Source organism: Neoarthrinium moseri (assembly GCF_022829205.1).
Source record: "Neoarthrinium moseri strain CBS 164.80 chromosome Unknown scaffold45_Wmoseri_CBS_16480, whole genome shotgun sequence".
NCBI lineage: Eukaryota > Fungi > Ascomycota > Sordariomycetes > Amphisphaeriales > Apiosporaceae > Neoarthrinium > Neoarthrinium moseri.
This window is the reverse complement of record NW_026055159.1, coordinates 1-15,933: the sequence shown is the minus strand read 5'-3', so window position 1 is coordinate 15,933 and position 15,933 is coordinate 1. Positions and strand designations below refer to the sequence as shown.

Sequence of the window (15,933 nt, the reverse complement as noted above, 5' to 3'; positions counted from 1 at the left end):
ATTTGCTCTGTGTGTTTATAATTTTTTTTTCTGTCCCTTCTCCAATCCAGTCAGACTATGGAGGGCGGAAGATGGTGTGCATAGTCTGAGTCTGGGCCAATCAACAGACAGCATTTGTTAAGCTTCAGGGACTCAGGGTAAAGACTCCGTCAACGTCACCGAATTCGTTAGCGGTTTTGGGCAAACCTCTAGGCGAAATAGTCGACCAGGGTTGGCCAAGAAGTGGGCTGGAGCGAGGACGCTCGCACCACTGGCTGGTTTGATTGCCTCCCACCAGGGCCACCAGTCGCTTGTCCGTCTCTCGGCGAGTTCCCCTCCCCCACCCTGGATTATCGAGAGGCTAGAAGGCTGGAGGGGCCCGATCTACCCACATGCCTGGGAGGTGATTTGTGAATACATTTTTCCCTATGCTCTGTCTGCCGTACTCGTAGCGGGCATGTAGGAGGAGATGGCCTTGTTTCTACCCGACTAGGGCACCCCCCTCCTCCGCTCTGTCTATTGTATCCCATATAAGCGAGGCAGTCCTCCCAATTTCTCAGCAGCTCTTCCACCCTTCTTCTCTTCTTTCGCGAGACCACTCTACCAAACTCTCTACTGCTAGTCGAGAGCCGCAAGCCGCCTAGTAGAGTCGCCTCACCCACCCACACCGCGATAAGAGAGAGTTCAGCGAGAACCTACATGTAAGTATGAGACATTTCTTGATGAACAATGCCTTCCGACCCAGACGGGATCCACCCTGGAGCGACCGAGCAAGAGAACCCGGACCAGCGCCACGGATATCAAATCATGTATGAAGCATTTGGGGGGGACTGTGTGTGTGTGTGTGTGTGTGTATTGGGCTGTGCGACCCGTACGGAAACCCTTCTGAGAGGATCGACAACAACACCGGTTTGCGACGAGCATCACATCAAGGCGTGGGCAATGCAACCTCGGTGCGCAATTGAGCGCGCTCCTCGTGTAACTGTGCGATTCCACCCTCCAACAACCGCGGAAGCCAGCGAACAGCGACTCAGCTACGGAGTGCCTATCGCGCGGCGGAGTATGGGGGTGGGAGCGAGAGAAAAGAGTCAGCGAGCGCGGCAGCGGACTGTGATGGTCGCGGCCTATCAGGGCCCGGTCGCGTTAGCCGCATGCACAAGTACCGTGGCGGCCATTGGCCTGTCGTCATATCTTCCCCACGCCAGATTTCTTTGCAGCGCCTGTGATTCGGCAGGGCCATTGCCAAAAGCGGTTGCAAGCTGCCAGCTTACCCAAGCTCTGGTACTCTGGGTACTCTGGGCACTCTGGGGGGGCCGCTAGAGCTGTCCCGTTGCATCACAGACTGGAGCGACTCAGACAGACATCTCCGGGCCGCCCTGTGGTGGCACGGTGGATAAGCTGATTCGTGGCCGTTCCTCGCAATTGACTTTCGAGTCAGAGGGCAAAATCCAGACCTACCAGTCAATACACAATATTCACTTTTTTGGGTGTCTGTCGACTTTCTGTGGCAATCCCTGGACTCTCGGGCTGCTCCGTTCAGTCCCAACCTCAGGTCCACGCTCTAGCTCGTCCTGGCACCAGAGGGAAAAAAATAATTCTGGCCAGCCGGATCACAAGCCTGCATGCTACAAGCAACAACGCCAAACACACAAGAATTGCCAGCCAACCTCAGCGCTACCGCAAACATCTGAGGACATCATTCATTGCAAACAGCCAGCGTCTTGACTGGATCCTCACGCGAATCTCGATCTCGTCAGGTTGCGTCTGCCTCTGACCGGAAACCAACCAGTACTGCTACCACCCCGCTTCCCACAATACTGTATCCATCCGTCTGGCTAGCTGGTTCGGAGCTCGCCGCCATTCACCGGATCTCACATTCCTGTCGTGCCTGGCCTTTTGTCATTTCCACGACACATACACTCTTGCGAGTGATTGTATACTAACGAGCTTTCTCCCCGCGCAGATTCGACGTTTGAGCGGCGTCCGCTGCCCTCATCGCCAAGTGCAACTCCCTCTCCTCCGAACTCTCGATACCCACGATACCCCACACAACCACTCCGTCAGGTTCACCGACATACTCGCCTAGCATGGGCTTGCCGGTGGATTTCGACGACAGACAAACACACATCGAATCTGAGGCTGAATCATACCATCCCTATGATTACCAAACAGAGAACAACGGCTCATGGGCTGGCGCCCTGCCGGTGAAGCAGTACGTTGATGAGCCCCGCCAATGTCACCCATGATGGAGATCAGTTGCTGACCCAATTACTCTACAGAGGATTGTATGATCCTGATTTGGAGAAGGATGCCTGTGGTGTCGGTTTTGCCTGCCACATCAAGGGCCAGGCAAGCCACAAGATTGTCAGCGATGGTAGGTCGACCCAATTCATCATTGCCGCTACTGCATACTAACCCAACCTCCAGCACGAAACCTTCTGTGCAACATGACCCACCGTGGAGCGGTGGGTTCAGATGCTCGAGATGGTGATGGCGCAGGTGTGATGACTTCGATCCCCCACAAGTTCTTCATCAAGAACTTTGAGCGCGAGGTTGGCATTAAGCTGCCGCCTCTGGGCCAGTACGCCGTGGGAAACCTTTTCTTTAAGCCGGACGAGGAGACTCTGCAGGAGTCAAAGAGGCAATTGGAAGATATTGCCGACTCGTTGGGCCTCAGAGTCTTGGGCTGGCGTGAAGTACCCGTAGACTCTACTCTTCTTGGCCCCGCTGCCAAGTCCCGCGAGCCTACCATTTTGCAACCCTTTGTCGTGCTTGCATCTGCATATGGCTCTGGAGATGCGCCTGAAACGACGGATCCCGAGAAGTTCGATGACAGATACTTCGAGAGACAGCTCTATGTGCTGCGAAAGCGTGCCACCCACACTATCGGTCTCCAGAACTGGTTCTACTTGTGTTCCTTGTCAAACAGAAACATTGTTTACAAGGGACAGCTTGCCCCTGTGCAGGTTTATCAGTACTATCACGATCTGGTGAACGCTGACTATCAAGTGCACTTTGCCCTGGTGCACTCCCGTTTCTCCACCAACACTTTCCCTTCATGGGATCGTGCGCAGCCTCTGCGATGGGCAGCACACAACGGTAAGATATCCCACTGATCTAATTACGTCTGCATTCATGCTCACGACTACTGCAGGTGAGATCAACACCCTCCGTGGTAACAAGAACTGGATGCGCGCCCGAGAGGGTGTCATGCAGTCTGACATCTTCGGCGATGAGCTCGAGCAGCTCTACCCCATCGTTGAGGATGGTGGTTCCGATTCTGCTGCTTTCGACAACGTCTTGGAGCTGTTGACCATCAACGGTGTCCTGTCTCTTCCCGAAGCCGTCATGCTGATGGTTCCGGAGGCATGGCAAGGCAACACTGCCATGGACCCTAAGAAGGCCGCATTCTACGAGTGGGCAGCATGCCAGATGGAGCCGTGGGACGGCCCGGCCCTCTTCACCTTCGCTGATGGTCGTTACTGCGGTGCCAACCTGGACCGAAACGGTCTGCGTCCCTGCCGTTACTACATCATGGATGATGACCGCATCATCTGCGCCTCCGAAGTTGGCACCATCCCCATTGAGCCCGAGAAGGTCATCCAGAAGGGTCGTCTGCAGCCGGGTCGCATGCTTCTTGTCGACACCAAGGCTGGACGCTTGATTGACGATGCGGAGCTCAAGGCTGCTGTCGCCAACCGAGCTGACTTCCGCTCGTGGATCGACACCGAGCTTCTCACCATGCCCAAGATCCTCACCCAGTCGACTGAGTCAGGCCTGGACGTTGCTCCTAAGCCCGATGCTACAAAGCTTCAAGAGGATCCTCTCTTGTTGGCTTATGGCTACACCCATGAGCAAGTTAGCTTGCTGCTGGCTCCCATGGCTTCTGACGAGAAGGAAGCTCTTGGCTCTATGGGTAACGACGCTCCTCTGGCCTGCTTGTCTCAGGCTCCCCGTCTGCTGTACGAGTACTTCCGTCAGCTGTTTGCTCAGGTCACCAATCCTCCCATTGATCCTATCCGAGAGTCCGTTGTCATGTCCCTTGACTGCTACGTCGGACCTCAAGGAAACCTGTTGGAGATGGACTCGACCCAGTGTGGCCGTCTCCTGCTGCCCAGCCCCATCCTGTCCATCCCCGAGTTCAACTCTCTCACAAACATGTCGAAGCTGTACCCCGACTGGACAGTCAAGACGATTGACCTCACGTTCCCCAAGAAGGATGGTGTTGCTGGTTACCTGAAGCACCTCGAGCACATCTGCAACGAGACTACTGCCGCTATCGAGGCACGCGACAGAATCATTGTCTTGTCCGACCGCAAGACATCTGCCGACCGTGTGGCTGTGTCTGCTCTTCTGGCCTCTGGTATGGTCCACCACCACCTTGTCAGCAACAAGTGGCGATCCATGGCTGCCATCGTCGTCGAGACTGCCGAGGCTCGTGAAGTTCACCACATGTGTGTTCTCCTCGGATACGGTGCCGACGCCGTCAACCCTTACCTTGCCATGGAATGCATCATCAAGCTCAACCGCGAGGGTCTTATCCGTAAGAAGCTCACCGACGATGCTTTGATTGCCAACTACAAGCACTCTTGCGATGGTGGTATCCTCAAGGTCATGAGCAAGATGGGTATCTCCACTCTTGCCTCCTACAAGGGTGCTCAGATTTTCGAGGCCCTCGGTATCGATGACGATGTCGTTGAGAGATGTTTCAAGGGAACTGCCTCCCGTATCAAGGGTGCTACCTTTGAGATCATTGCTGAGGATGCTTTCCGATTCCACGAGAGAGGTTTCCCCTCCCGCGAGACCATTGGCGTCACCGGTCTTCCGGAGTCTGGCGAGTACCATTGGCGTGATGGTGGCGAGGCTCACATCAACGACCCCACCTCTATTGCCAACATCCAGGATGCAGTCCGCACCAAGAACGACAAGTCCTACGAGGCATACTCTCGATCGGAGTACGAGCAGATCAAGGCTTGCACGCTTCGTGGTATGCTTGACTTCAAGTTTGACGAATGTACGCCGATCCCTATTGATCAGGTTGAGCCCTGGACCGAGATCGTACGACGCTTCTGCACGGGTGCCATGTCATACGGTTCCATCTCCATGGAGTCTCACTCGACATTGGCGGTTGCCATGAACCGTCTCGGTGGCAAGTCCAACACCGGTGAAGGTGGTGAGGACCCCGAGCGATCGCAGGTTATGGCCAACGGTGACACCATGAGATCTGCCATCAAGCAGATTGCCTCTGGACGATTCGGTGTCACCTCGGCTTACCTCGCTGACTCCGATGAGCTCCAGATCAAGATGGCTCAGGGTGCCAAGCCCGGTGAGGGTGGTGAGCTTCCTGGACACAAGGTCTCCAAGTCTATCGCCAGAACTCGTCACTCCACCCCTGGTGTCGGTCTGATCTCACCTCCTCCTCACCACGATATCTACTCTATTGAGGACTTGAAGCAACTGATCTACGACCTGAAGTGCTCCAGCCCTCGGTCCAGAGTCTCTGTCAAGCTTGTCTCTGAGACCGGTGTCGGTATCGTCGCCTCTGGTGTCGCCAAGGCCAAGGCCGACCACATCCTGATCTCTGGTCACGACGGTGGTACCGGTGCTTCCCGATGGACCGGTATCAAGTACGCCGGTCTTCCTTGGGAGTTGGGTCTCGCCGAGACCCACCAGACCCTTGTCCTCAACGACCTCCGTGGCCGTGTCGTTGTCCAGACTGATGGTCAGCTCCGAACTGGTCGTGATGTTGCCATTGCCTGCTTGCTCGGTGCCGAGGAGTGGGGTTTCGCTACTACTCCCTTGATCGCCATGGGCTGTATCATGATGAGGAAGTGCCGTAAGTTCTATCAATTTCTACCAAGTTTCTAAGCATATTCCTTGCTAACCAATACTAGATTTGAACACTTGCCCCGTGGGAATTGCTACGCAGGATCCTGAGCTCCGCAAGAAGTTCACTGGTACTCCCGAGCATGTCATCAACTTCTTCTACTACGTCGCCAACGAGCTCCGTGCCATCATGGCCCAGCTTGGTTTCCGTACCATCAACGAGATGGTTGGTCATGTAGAGGTCCTCAAGGTCAAGGATGAGCTCCGAACCAACAAGACCGCCAACATCGATCTCTCCCTGATCCTCACCCCTGCTCACAAGCTGCGTCCTGGCGTTGCCACCTTCAACGTCCGCAAGCAGGATCACCGCCTCTATGTCCGCCTGGACAACAAGCTCATCTCAGAGGCTGAGTTGACTCTCGACAAGGGCCTGCCTAGCAGAATCGAGTGTGACATTGTCAACACTGACCGAGCGATGGGTACATCCCTGTCCTACCAAATCTCTAAGAGATATGGTGAGGCTGGCCTGCCCCTGGACACCGTCCACGTCAACATCAAGGGTTCCGCCGGTCAGTCATTCGGTGCCTTCCTCGCACCCGGTATCACCTTGGAGCTTGAGGGTGATGCCAACGACTACGTCGGTAAGGGTCTTTCAGGTGGTCGCCTGATCGTCTACCCTCCCCGATCTGCTGTCTTCAAGGCTGAGGAGAACGTTCTGATCGGTAACACCTGCTTGTATGGTGCAACCCTCGGAACCTGTTTCTTCAGGGGTGTTGCCGCAGAGCGATTTGCTGTCCGTAACTCCGGTGCGACTGCCGTCGTTGAGGGTGTTGGTGACCACGGTTGTGAGTACATGACTGGTGGACGCGTTGTCGTCCTTGGCAGCACTGGCCGTAACTTCGCTGCTGGTATGTCTGGTGGTATCGCCTATGTCCTTGACATTCACCGCGACTTCATGTCCAAGCTCAACATGGAGATGGTTGAAGCCTCGGAAGTTGAGGATCCCACTGAGATTGCCTTCCTGCGTGGCTTGATCGAGGACCACCACCACTACACTGGATCTGAGCTCGCCGCTCGTATCCTGGTGGACTTCAACAGGGCGCTGCCCCGCTTCGTCAAGGTCCTTCCCGTCGACTACAAGAGAGTCCTCGAAGAGGAAGCCGCCAAGGCCGCCGAGGCCAAGCGCGCCGAGTACAACCTGCCTGTCCTCCCTGGTTCCAAGCACAAGAAGGAGGAGAAGGGTGGCAAGCTCCAGGACATGGAGGAGGCCGTCGGCGACAATGCAGCTGAGAAGAAGCGCGCCCTCGTCTTGGACAAGACCAAGGGTTTCATGAAGTACCAGCGCCGCTCGGAGAAGTACAGAAACGCCAAGACACGCACCAAGGATTGGCAAGAGCTGTCCCAGCGTCTCGACGAGGACGAGCTCAAGTACCAGTCGGCCCGTTGCATGGACTGTGGTGTTCCCTTCTGCCAATCTGAGACCGGTTGCCCGATCTCCAACATCATCCCCAAATGGAACGAATTGGTCTTTCAAAATCAGTGGCAAGATGCCCTGAACCGCCTGTTGATGACCAACAACTTCCCCGAGTTCACTGGTCGTGTCTGCCCTGCTCCTTGCGAGGGCGCCTGTGTGCTCGGCATCAACGAGGACCCCGTCGGCATCAAGTCGATCGAGTGTGCCATCATCGACAGAGGCTTCGAGATGGGCTGGATGGTTCCTCAGCCGCCCAAGGTACGCACTGGCAAGACCATCGCCATCGTTGGCTCTGGTCCCGCCGGTCTGGCCTGTGCCGACCAGCTCAACCGGGCTGGACACACTGTCACGGTCTACGAGCGTGCTGACAGGCCTGGGGGTCTGCTCATGTACGGTATCCCCAACATGAAGCTCGACAAGCGCATTGTCAAGAGACGTACCGACTTCATGGCCGCCGAAGGCATCATCTTCAAGACCGGCGTTGCCATTGGCGAGGACATCTCCCTGTCCGACCTCAAGGCCCAGAACGACGCCGTCGTCATTGCCACTGGTGCCACTGTTGCCCGTGACCTTCCCATCAAGGGCCGCAACCTGGAGGGTATCCACTTTGCCATGGAGTTCCTGCACAAGAACACCAAGTCCCTGCTCGACTCGGAGCTGCAGGACGGCGCCTACCTCTCGGCCAAGGACAAGGACGTGGTCGTCATTGGTGGTGGTGATACCGGAAACGACTGCATTGGTACCTCGGTCCGTCACGGCGCCAAGTCGGTCATCAACTTCGAACTTCTGCCGCAGCCGCCGCCCCAGCGTGGCAACGACAACCCCTGGCCCCAGTGGCCTCGTATCTACCGTGTCGACTACGGTCACACCGAGGTCAAGCAACACATGGGCAAGGACCCCCGCGAGTACTGCATCATGTCGGAGGAGTTCGTCGACGACGGCACTGGCCGCGTCAAGGGCATCAACACGATCCGTGTCGAGTGGACCAAGTCTGCCTCGGGCGGCTGGGACATGAAGAAGCTGGAGGACACCAAGCAGTTCTTCCCCGCCGACCTGGTGCTCCTGTCGATGGGTTTCCTCGGCCCCGAGGCCCGCGTGCTCGGCGAGGAGATCGAGAAGGACGCCAGGAAGAACGTCAAGACCCCGGCTGGCTCGTACGCCACCAACGTTCCCGGCATCTTCGCCGCTGGTGACTGCCGCCGCGGACAGTCGCTCATCGTCTGGGGCATCAACGAAGGACGACAGGCTGCCCGCGAGGTCGATCTGTTCCTCGAGAAGTGCACCAGCCTGCCGGTCACTGGTGGCATCATCAAGCGCACGGCCCAGGAGATCTTCAGCGTCGCTGCGGCATAAGCACGAAACGACTCTACGCACAGAACGAAACCCGTCATGTAACGTTATGTTTACGAATAGAAACGGAAGAAAAATATGATGGCCACGGCTTCGGGTGCTTTGGGGGGGCAGGCGGAAAATACCTTGTTTTCATGCAGGTTTCTTTGATTTTACGATACCATGAGAATACCATGAGAGATCAAGTGGCAAAAAAAGGAGATCAGCATTTGCATTGGAATTTGCATTTCATGACAGTCGTTGCGGCAAGAGGTTGCTACGCGTTTGGTTTTGTTGCCTTTCAGTTGATTTGGCTTTGGCTTTGGCTCTGTACATACGCATATTACGAAGAATGGTCTATAAGTAGTCAAATATAGTACATGATTAGGAATGTTCTATACGCACATGGCTGAACCGTGTCCCTGTGTGTGATGATGAGATGTTACAAATAGTGCGACTCCGTGGACGCGAGGCTAGAAAGAAGCACACGGCAAATGATCTGCTTATCTGAGTTCCGAAGCAGACTCTGTAGTTTATTCCATACGCACGTGGATCGAACCGACAGGCTGCGGGCCACAAACTTGGTGGGAATTGAGTTTTGAACCACATCAGACGTCTTTGATCAGTCTGCAGTACCTATCAATCCCATCGCAATAAATACAGTGCAAGATGTACACTCTCTAGCTATCGGCCACTTGCAGAAGAAAATAGATCATATTTCGCACATCAAAGAGCACACTCGGTACCCAGCTGTGCGGCCAAACCCGAGGCGAGACTGAGGAAATCGAACGTAAAGAAAAGAAGCAGCAGCGAATAACTCAACTGTGTCTGCCCCGCTAACTTGCCGAGTTTCTGCAGGTATTGTCAGGCCCCCTCGACCAGCCCACCGCACGTGTATGCCGCGACGCCTAGCCATTGGTCAATGGGGTCGGCAGCTATCCCCATGCGGCAACAAGCTCTGGAGGCTTTTTTTGCTTCTGGGAGCTGGCACCACGGGCGACCTGAAGGTGGGCAGAGTGGGGTCGGGTGCCGCCCCGGTGACGAAAGGTTCCCGACATGGGACCGCCTGGACCGCCTGGACGCCAGGACGCTGAAGTTTTGAGGTGGGGACAACGAGAACGAGGGCCAAGAGGGCGGCACCCGACGACCAAATGTTATTCATCAGTGCTCTGTACCCGTCACCCAAAACAAGCATTGGCCTCGGGCTCGGCATTGGCTTCGCAGACCTGCCTTCTTGTCGTATTTTTTCCATCTCCTCGTCCTTGATCCGACTCTCTTCGATTATCTTGGCTGCTGCGTACACGTCTAGGTGGCCGGCCTTGTAGATTCTGTCAATCGGGTAGGGTAGTCTTGGCCTTCTCTTGGTCGGATAGCTCGCCTAGCTCGTCGTCCCCGTAACGAGAGAATACATACATTCCCACCTACCTACCTACCAGATTCCCGAACCTCAGAACCCTCCTCCCGTCGCCGCCGGAGCCGTCGCTCTGGTGTCTGCAGAAGACAAGTCAGGATGCGTTTCGGCAAGACCCTGCGCGAGGCCACCTACCCGCCGTGGAAGGGCCAGTACATCGACTACTCCAAGCTCAAGAGCCTCCTGCGCGAGGACCAGCGCGACGATGACACCCCCTGGACCGAGGAGGACGAGACCCGCTTCAGCGACGAGATCTTCAACGTCCAGCTCGACAAGGTCGCCACCTTCCAGGAGCAGACGGTCGCCAGCCTGCGCCGCCGCATCGACGACGCCTTCGACAAGCTCAAGGACATCGCCCCGGCCGAGGGCAAGCCCAAGAGCGACATCACCGACGGCCGCCTCAAGCAGCTCAAGGACGAGGCCAACGCCATCACCAGCGAGGTCGAGCAGCTCAAGAAGTACAGCAGCGTCAACTACACCGGCTTCCTCAAGATCGTCAAGAAGCATGACCGCAAGCGCGGCGACCGCTACAAGGTCCGGCCCCTCATGAAGCTGCGCCTGTCCGACCGCGGCCTCAACGCCGAGAAGGAGTACTCGCCCCTGCTCAAGAAGCTGTCCACCATCTACTACATCATCGACTCCCACCTCGACGACGGCGCCGACCAGTCCCAGCCCCCGGACCTAGAGCACCAAGAGGAGGTCAAGAACGGCGAGCGGTACACCGCCCACAAGTGTAAGTCGCCAACTATATCGATACCAAGTCAAGTTGCTCATCTGCTAACGCCGAATTTCCTGCGCCAGTCTGGGTCCATCCCGATAACCTCCTCGAGGTCAAGACCTTCATCCTGCGCCGCCTACCTGCCCTGGTCTACAGCGAGCAGGCCTCCAAGGAGCTCGAGGGCAACGAAGACCCCAGCATTACCTCGCTGTACTTTGATACGTCCAAGTTTGACCTGTACATGCGCAAGGTGGACCGCCAGGTGGATGCGTCCTCGCTGCGCCTGCGCTGGTACGGCCCCCTCAGCGCCAAGCCCGAGATCTACCTTGAGCAGAAGATCATCCACGAGAATGGCACCAGCGAGGAGAAGAAGATCAACATCAAGGACAAGTACATCAAGCAGTTCATCAACGGCGAGTACAAGATGGAGAAGACGATCCAGAAGATGGAGCGCCAAGGACAGCAGCCCGACAGGGTTGAGTCGTTGAAGAAGACCGCCGACGAGATCCAAGACTTCATCACCAAGCACAAGCTCGACCCGGTCTTGCGGGCTGTCTACACCCGTACGGCGTTCCAGAAGCCGGCCGACGACCGCGTGAGGGTCTCGATCGACTCGGATATTGCCTTCATCCGCGAAGACACCCTCGACCGAGATCGGCCCTGTCGGGACCCCAGCGACTGGCATAGAGGGGACATTGACAACAGCAACATGACCTACCCCTTCAAGAACATCAACCAGAGCGAGGTGTCCAAGTTCCCTTATGCCCTGCTCGAGATCAAGGTCAAGGAGGACGCCAACCGCAAGAAGCCCACGTGGGTGGAGGACCTGATGGGCTCGCACCTGGTGCACTCGGCTCCTCGCTTCTCCAAATTCGTCCACGGTGTCGCCTCGCTGTTCGAGGACTACGTCAACAACTTGCCCTTCTGGCTTAGTGACCTGGAGAGGGACATCCGCAAGAGTCCCAAGCAGGCATGGGACGAGGAGGAGCAGAAGAAGAAGAACCGTGCCGAGGATGCTCAGGTTATCGGAAGCTTCCTAGGCAAAGGCTCTGCCTCGTACAAGGCCGCGGCCGGGTCCTACAAGCCTGCCGCCAGCTCGCCTGTCGGGCAATCCTACTTGGCTCAGCGCGTCGAGGCCGAAGACCATGCCTCCGGCGCCAACGGTCGGGAAGAGGACGGCGAGGACCACCACGACCAGCCCGGCGGCCAGCAGGACTACGGCACGCTCGGCAAGATCCTGCCCAGCTTCTCCATCGGCAGCTACGCCCGCCTGCGCCGCGACCGTGTCAAGCTTCCCGAGGGCGTCGTGGAACCCACGACCTGGATCAAGAACGAGGGGCCCCTGCAGATCGAGCAGAAGGTCTGGCTCGCCAACGAGCGCACCTTCCTCAAGTGGCAGCACATCTGCGTCCTGCTCGGCAGTCTGGCCGTCGGCCTGTACACGGCCGCCGGCGAGAACTTCCTGGCCGAGTGCATGGGCATCGCCTACATCGCCATCGCCGCCATGGCCGGCATTTGGGGCTACTTCATGTTCAACCGCCGCCAGAGCATGATCATCGAGCGCAGCGGCAAGGACTTTGACAACATGGTCGGCCCCATCGCCGTCAGCATCGCCATGATGATCGCCCTGATTCTCAATTTCGTATTTGCGTACCGCGCGGCGTTTGGGAAGCTGCACGACGGCAACGGGTCGGCGGGTAATGGGACGCGGGAACTTCTGATGGGCGAGCTGTGAAAGAAGGACCCCTGGCGAGCGGGTTCCGAGGGCTTTTGGAGATAGTGTACAGTTGTCTTGGGTAGAAGGGATGTATATTTTTTGTGTACGCGAGTCCTGTAATGAAACACTACCGTAATTATGCTACACCCTGCTAGTTCTTCATGGTTTTATCGCTGATTGATGTAGCCCCTTAACGTTTGGCGCCACGAATTAAGCCATCTAAGTCTTAACGACAAACCCGACATGTTAAGCAAGGTTCTGTTTTGCTTACATAACTTCAACTTGCTGCTTAACGTGGGAGGCTCCGTTCAGGGGGTTCACCATGTCAACTTATCTTTACAGTATCCTCGAAGCCGAGTAGACGGAGCGGGCCCTCCAGGACGGTGCCAAGCGAGCCTCCTCGACCCTGACCTCGACGCAGAACAGGTCGAAGCCCTGCACCTTGCCCGGCCGGCCCCTGACCACGAGCTGCTGCCTGCCATGCAGGATCGTGTGCTCGCTGCCCGGCTCGCGGGGTTTCCTCGCGGCTAGGAACCACGCATGCGCCATCTCGGGCGGCGCGGTCTTCACGTCAAAGGCGTACGTGTAGAGCCACGTCTCCGGATCCCGCGTCACCCAGAACAGGACCAGGATGCGGCCCGGGACGCCGGGGCACTCCAGCACCAGGCCAGCCTTGCCGTCCGCGACCCATGGGCCCAGCTCCAGCAGCCGGAGCTGCTTGTCGTACTTGGCGCCGTCCGGGTAGACGGCCTTGGCCTCGGAGCCCCGGGGCAGGAGGCTGAAGTAGATGGCGCTCTGGCGGTTGAGCTTGGGGATCGGCGTCACCTGCCGGAGGTGGACCGACTTGGCCACGTAGATGGTCTCCTGGCGCCCGTACGACGGCAGCGACATGAGCTCGGTCGGGCTCGTCCGGAAGTACTGGTCGGTGCCGCCGTGCGAGACGAGCGCGATCCCGATGACGCTGTCGAAGTCGTCGCCCCAGCGGCAGTTGAGCCCGACCTGCGCCACGATGCGGTCCTCGCGCGCCGCGTCCCAGAAGACGGTCGAGGTCAGCGAGACGCCGCGGCTCGTCGTCGTGATGAGGCTCGAGCCGGCGGCGCGGAGGCTCGGGAACGGCACGACCTTCTGGCTCCCGCGGAACTCGTCGGGCGAGTCGGCCAGGATGCCGCGGTACGGGGCGGGCCCGCCGTCGCGGGCCGCGCGCCAGCAGAAGATGGAGTGGTCCTCCGACTCGCGCAGGATCTCCTCCTGCAGCCGCACGAAGGCCTTGGCGCCCTCGCCGTACAGCATGGGCATGTGGACGTCGAACAGGCCCAGCAGGCAGTACGCGATGTCCTCGACCCGTGTCGTCTCCCGGCCCGCGGCCCAGCTCATCTTCTTCGCGACGCTGATCAGCTTGATGTCGGTGGGGTTCTCTCCCAGCACGTCCTCGTCTATCCCCGTGATCGCTGCCAGTGCGGTCTTCATGGCCGACCGCTCGCCGATGGCCTGCCAGCCCGCTCCGAAGAAGTGCACCTGTTTGGGGGCTATGAGCTCCTGGAGCGTCCAGCCGCGAGAAAACCATCGGCAGGCTCTCAGCTTGGCCGTCATCTTGATCCCGACGTCATCGTCAGACAAGTCAAAATCCTCGATGTAGGCATAGCAGGTCGCAGACTCGCTGTACCACCGGAACATGGAGTTGATGGCCTCGCTCAACTCGGCGCTGCTGGACTTGTCGATGCAGCAAGTATCGATCCACACGTACTCCAGTCCATCTCTTCGGGCCTGCTCGCAGAGAAGCCTGACCTTGGGATAACCGGCGTGCGCCTGCCGCTCTTCTGGGTCACGGTATGACTGGTAAGACAGCTCGTCGGGGCCCCATGTGTGAGACAAAATGGCGTACGGCGGGACTTGTCCTACCACGTCTTTGAGTTGCAGGGTCTCAGAGTTGATCAGACGCATAAGGAGCGTGGTAAATCTGTGTCTTTGAGATATGGGATGATAGAATGCCTTCTCTGGTCAAAAATCCAACTACGCTGGCTTAGAGTGAGAGCGCGGAGAAGGCCCAATAGGAGCGAACCTGCATGGCCGCAGCTGAACAGCTGAAATCCGCATCTGACCAGGGTGCATATGCACTTCGGTAATGCGGCTGAACCAAGTTCTAAGCAAGCTCGCTTGGTACACTACAATAGATCGAACCCTGAGGCAGCATGCAGTCTTTTTTTTTTTTCTTTCTTTCTTTTTTCTTCCCCTTCAGCCAAGATATGTACATATTGGTACGCTGTAGGATCTGTCTATGCTATCCTCTTTGTTCGACCTTGGAGGCTTGTAAGCCGATTAGGCCTGCATGTGTAGCGTTTCGAGAGCAGAGAGAAGGATCAAGTAGAGCCCAAGGAGCTGGTAGGTGTCAACGACATTCAAACGAAGTGGGAGATATACTTACCACAACACCATCCAGATAAGTCGAGGATCCATGTTGAAAAACATAAGCACCGACGGCGGCGGTCATCAAAATCGACGTGATCTCAGCTGGATCCAATCAGTCAAATATTTGGTTTATCGGGAAATACTGATTTACCCACCTGGCATGAAGTCCAAGGTAAAGGGCTTCATGGACAGAGCCCCTCCCACTAGTACAAGTAAAGGCGCCTCGAGAAGGACGACTTGAACTGTACACCCGTAGAGAACAGCCATGGCCTACTCTTGTTAGACACTCATCAGTCATGGAACTGGCATACTGCTGACTCACCATATCCATCTTATTCTTCGTTGCTATTATAATCCCTACAACGCATTCCGCACTACTGGTTATCATTGGGAAAAGGAATAGCCCGATAAGAGGGGAGGACCTGGGGCCCCAGGCATCGTCCATGGCTTGCACGAAGGAATTTGTACAGAGAATACACAGCGTTGCCGTCAGCAAGTAAGCTAATGCTGCAAAAGCGGGCGGCAGATATGCAGGCTCTTCTTCCTCAAATAGCAGCTCCACTGGCCCGTCGCCTGCATATTCAGACTCGCCAAATGTGAAGAAGTTGTTATGCGTCCGCAATTGAAACACGAGCCACACACAATAGAGTAGGAGGAGAACGAGAGAAGTCGCCCGCGAAAGCGCCAAAGAGTCGTTAGTACTTTCCGGAGTGCTCAAGTCTAGGGCGGAGTTCAACTGAAGTCATAGGTAAGCAGCAAACCTGATTCCACTTATCTAGATAGACTTACCACCGAAGGAGTCACCAAAATGAGGGGAGATATTATCAATGGTAATGTGGCAGCTGTTGTGGCAGACGCGGTAAAGCGTTGAGCCTGTCCCAGGCCACTACCGTCCCGCATATTTGTAAGGCCGCCAACCAAAAAACATAGGCTGGCGACGAGAAGCAGGGGAAACATGATACCTCCGACCAAAGATAACTGAACAAGTCGAACATGTCCATGACGGAGAGTAACAGCCCGTACCTGTAGTGTTGAGATGAGTATTGCGTGGTGGATGCCTTCGACTCGGGGTG

The 15,933-nt window shown here is 56.8% G+C and overlaps 4 protein-coding genes across 4 annotated transcripts; 2 read left to right on the top strand and 2 right to left on the bottom strand.

The window, feature by feature from the left end:
- Nucleotides 1-2,066: 2,066 nt before the first annotated feature.
- On the top strand, nucleotides 2,067-8,632 carry JN550_009601 (uncharacterized protein; the record flags this gene model as incomplete). The annotated part of the gene is made up of 5 exons (XM_049321691.1): nucleotides 2,067-2,191; nucleotides 2,259-2,353; nucleotides 2,407-3,078; nucleotides 3,134-5,815; nucleotides 5,874-8,632. The coding sequence occupies 5 exons, from the start codon at nucleotides 2,067-2,069 to the stop codon at nucleotides 8,630-8,632; spliced, it is 6,333 nt and encodes a 2,110-aa protein (XP_049168339.1).
- A 1,486-nt stretch (nucleotides 8,633-10,118) lies between these two features.
- JN550_009600 (uncharacterized protein) lies at nucleotides 10,119-12,472 on the top strand (the record flags this gene model as incomplete). Its single annotated transcript, XM_049321689.1, has 2 exons — nucleotides 10,119-10,752; nucleotides 10,821-12,472. 2 exons carry the CDS (start codon nucleotides 10,119-10,121, stop codon nucleotides 12,470-12,472), a joined length of 2,286 nt encoding a protein of 761 aa, XP_049168338.1.
- Nucleotides 12,473-12,790: 318 nt separating this feature from the next.
- On the bottom strand, nucleotides 12,791-14,395 carry JN550_009599 (uncharacterized protein; the record flags this gene model as incomplete). The annotated part of the gene is made up of 1 exon (XM_049321688.1): nucleotides 12,791-14,395. The coding sequence occupies one exon, from the start codon at nucleotides 14,393-14,395 to the stop codon at nucleotides 12,791-12,793; it is 1,605 nt and encodes a 534-aa protein (XP_049168337.1).
- A 375-nt stretch (nucleotides 14,396-14,770) lies between these two features.
- Nucleotides 14,771-15,760, bottom strand: JN550_009598 (uncharacterized protein; the record flags this gene model as incomplete). The annotated part of the gene is made up of 5 exons (XM_049321687.1): nucleotides 14,771-14,830; nucleotides 14,877-14,962; nucleotides 15,016-15,130; nucleotides 15,183-15,596; nucleotides 15,650-15,760. The coding sequence occupies 5 exons, from the start codon at nucleotides 15,758-15,760 to the stop codon at nucleotides 14,771-14,773; spliced, it is 786 nt and encodes a 261-aa protein (XP_049168336.1).
- Nucleotides 15,761-15,933: the final 173 nt, after the last annotated feature.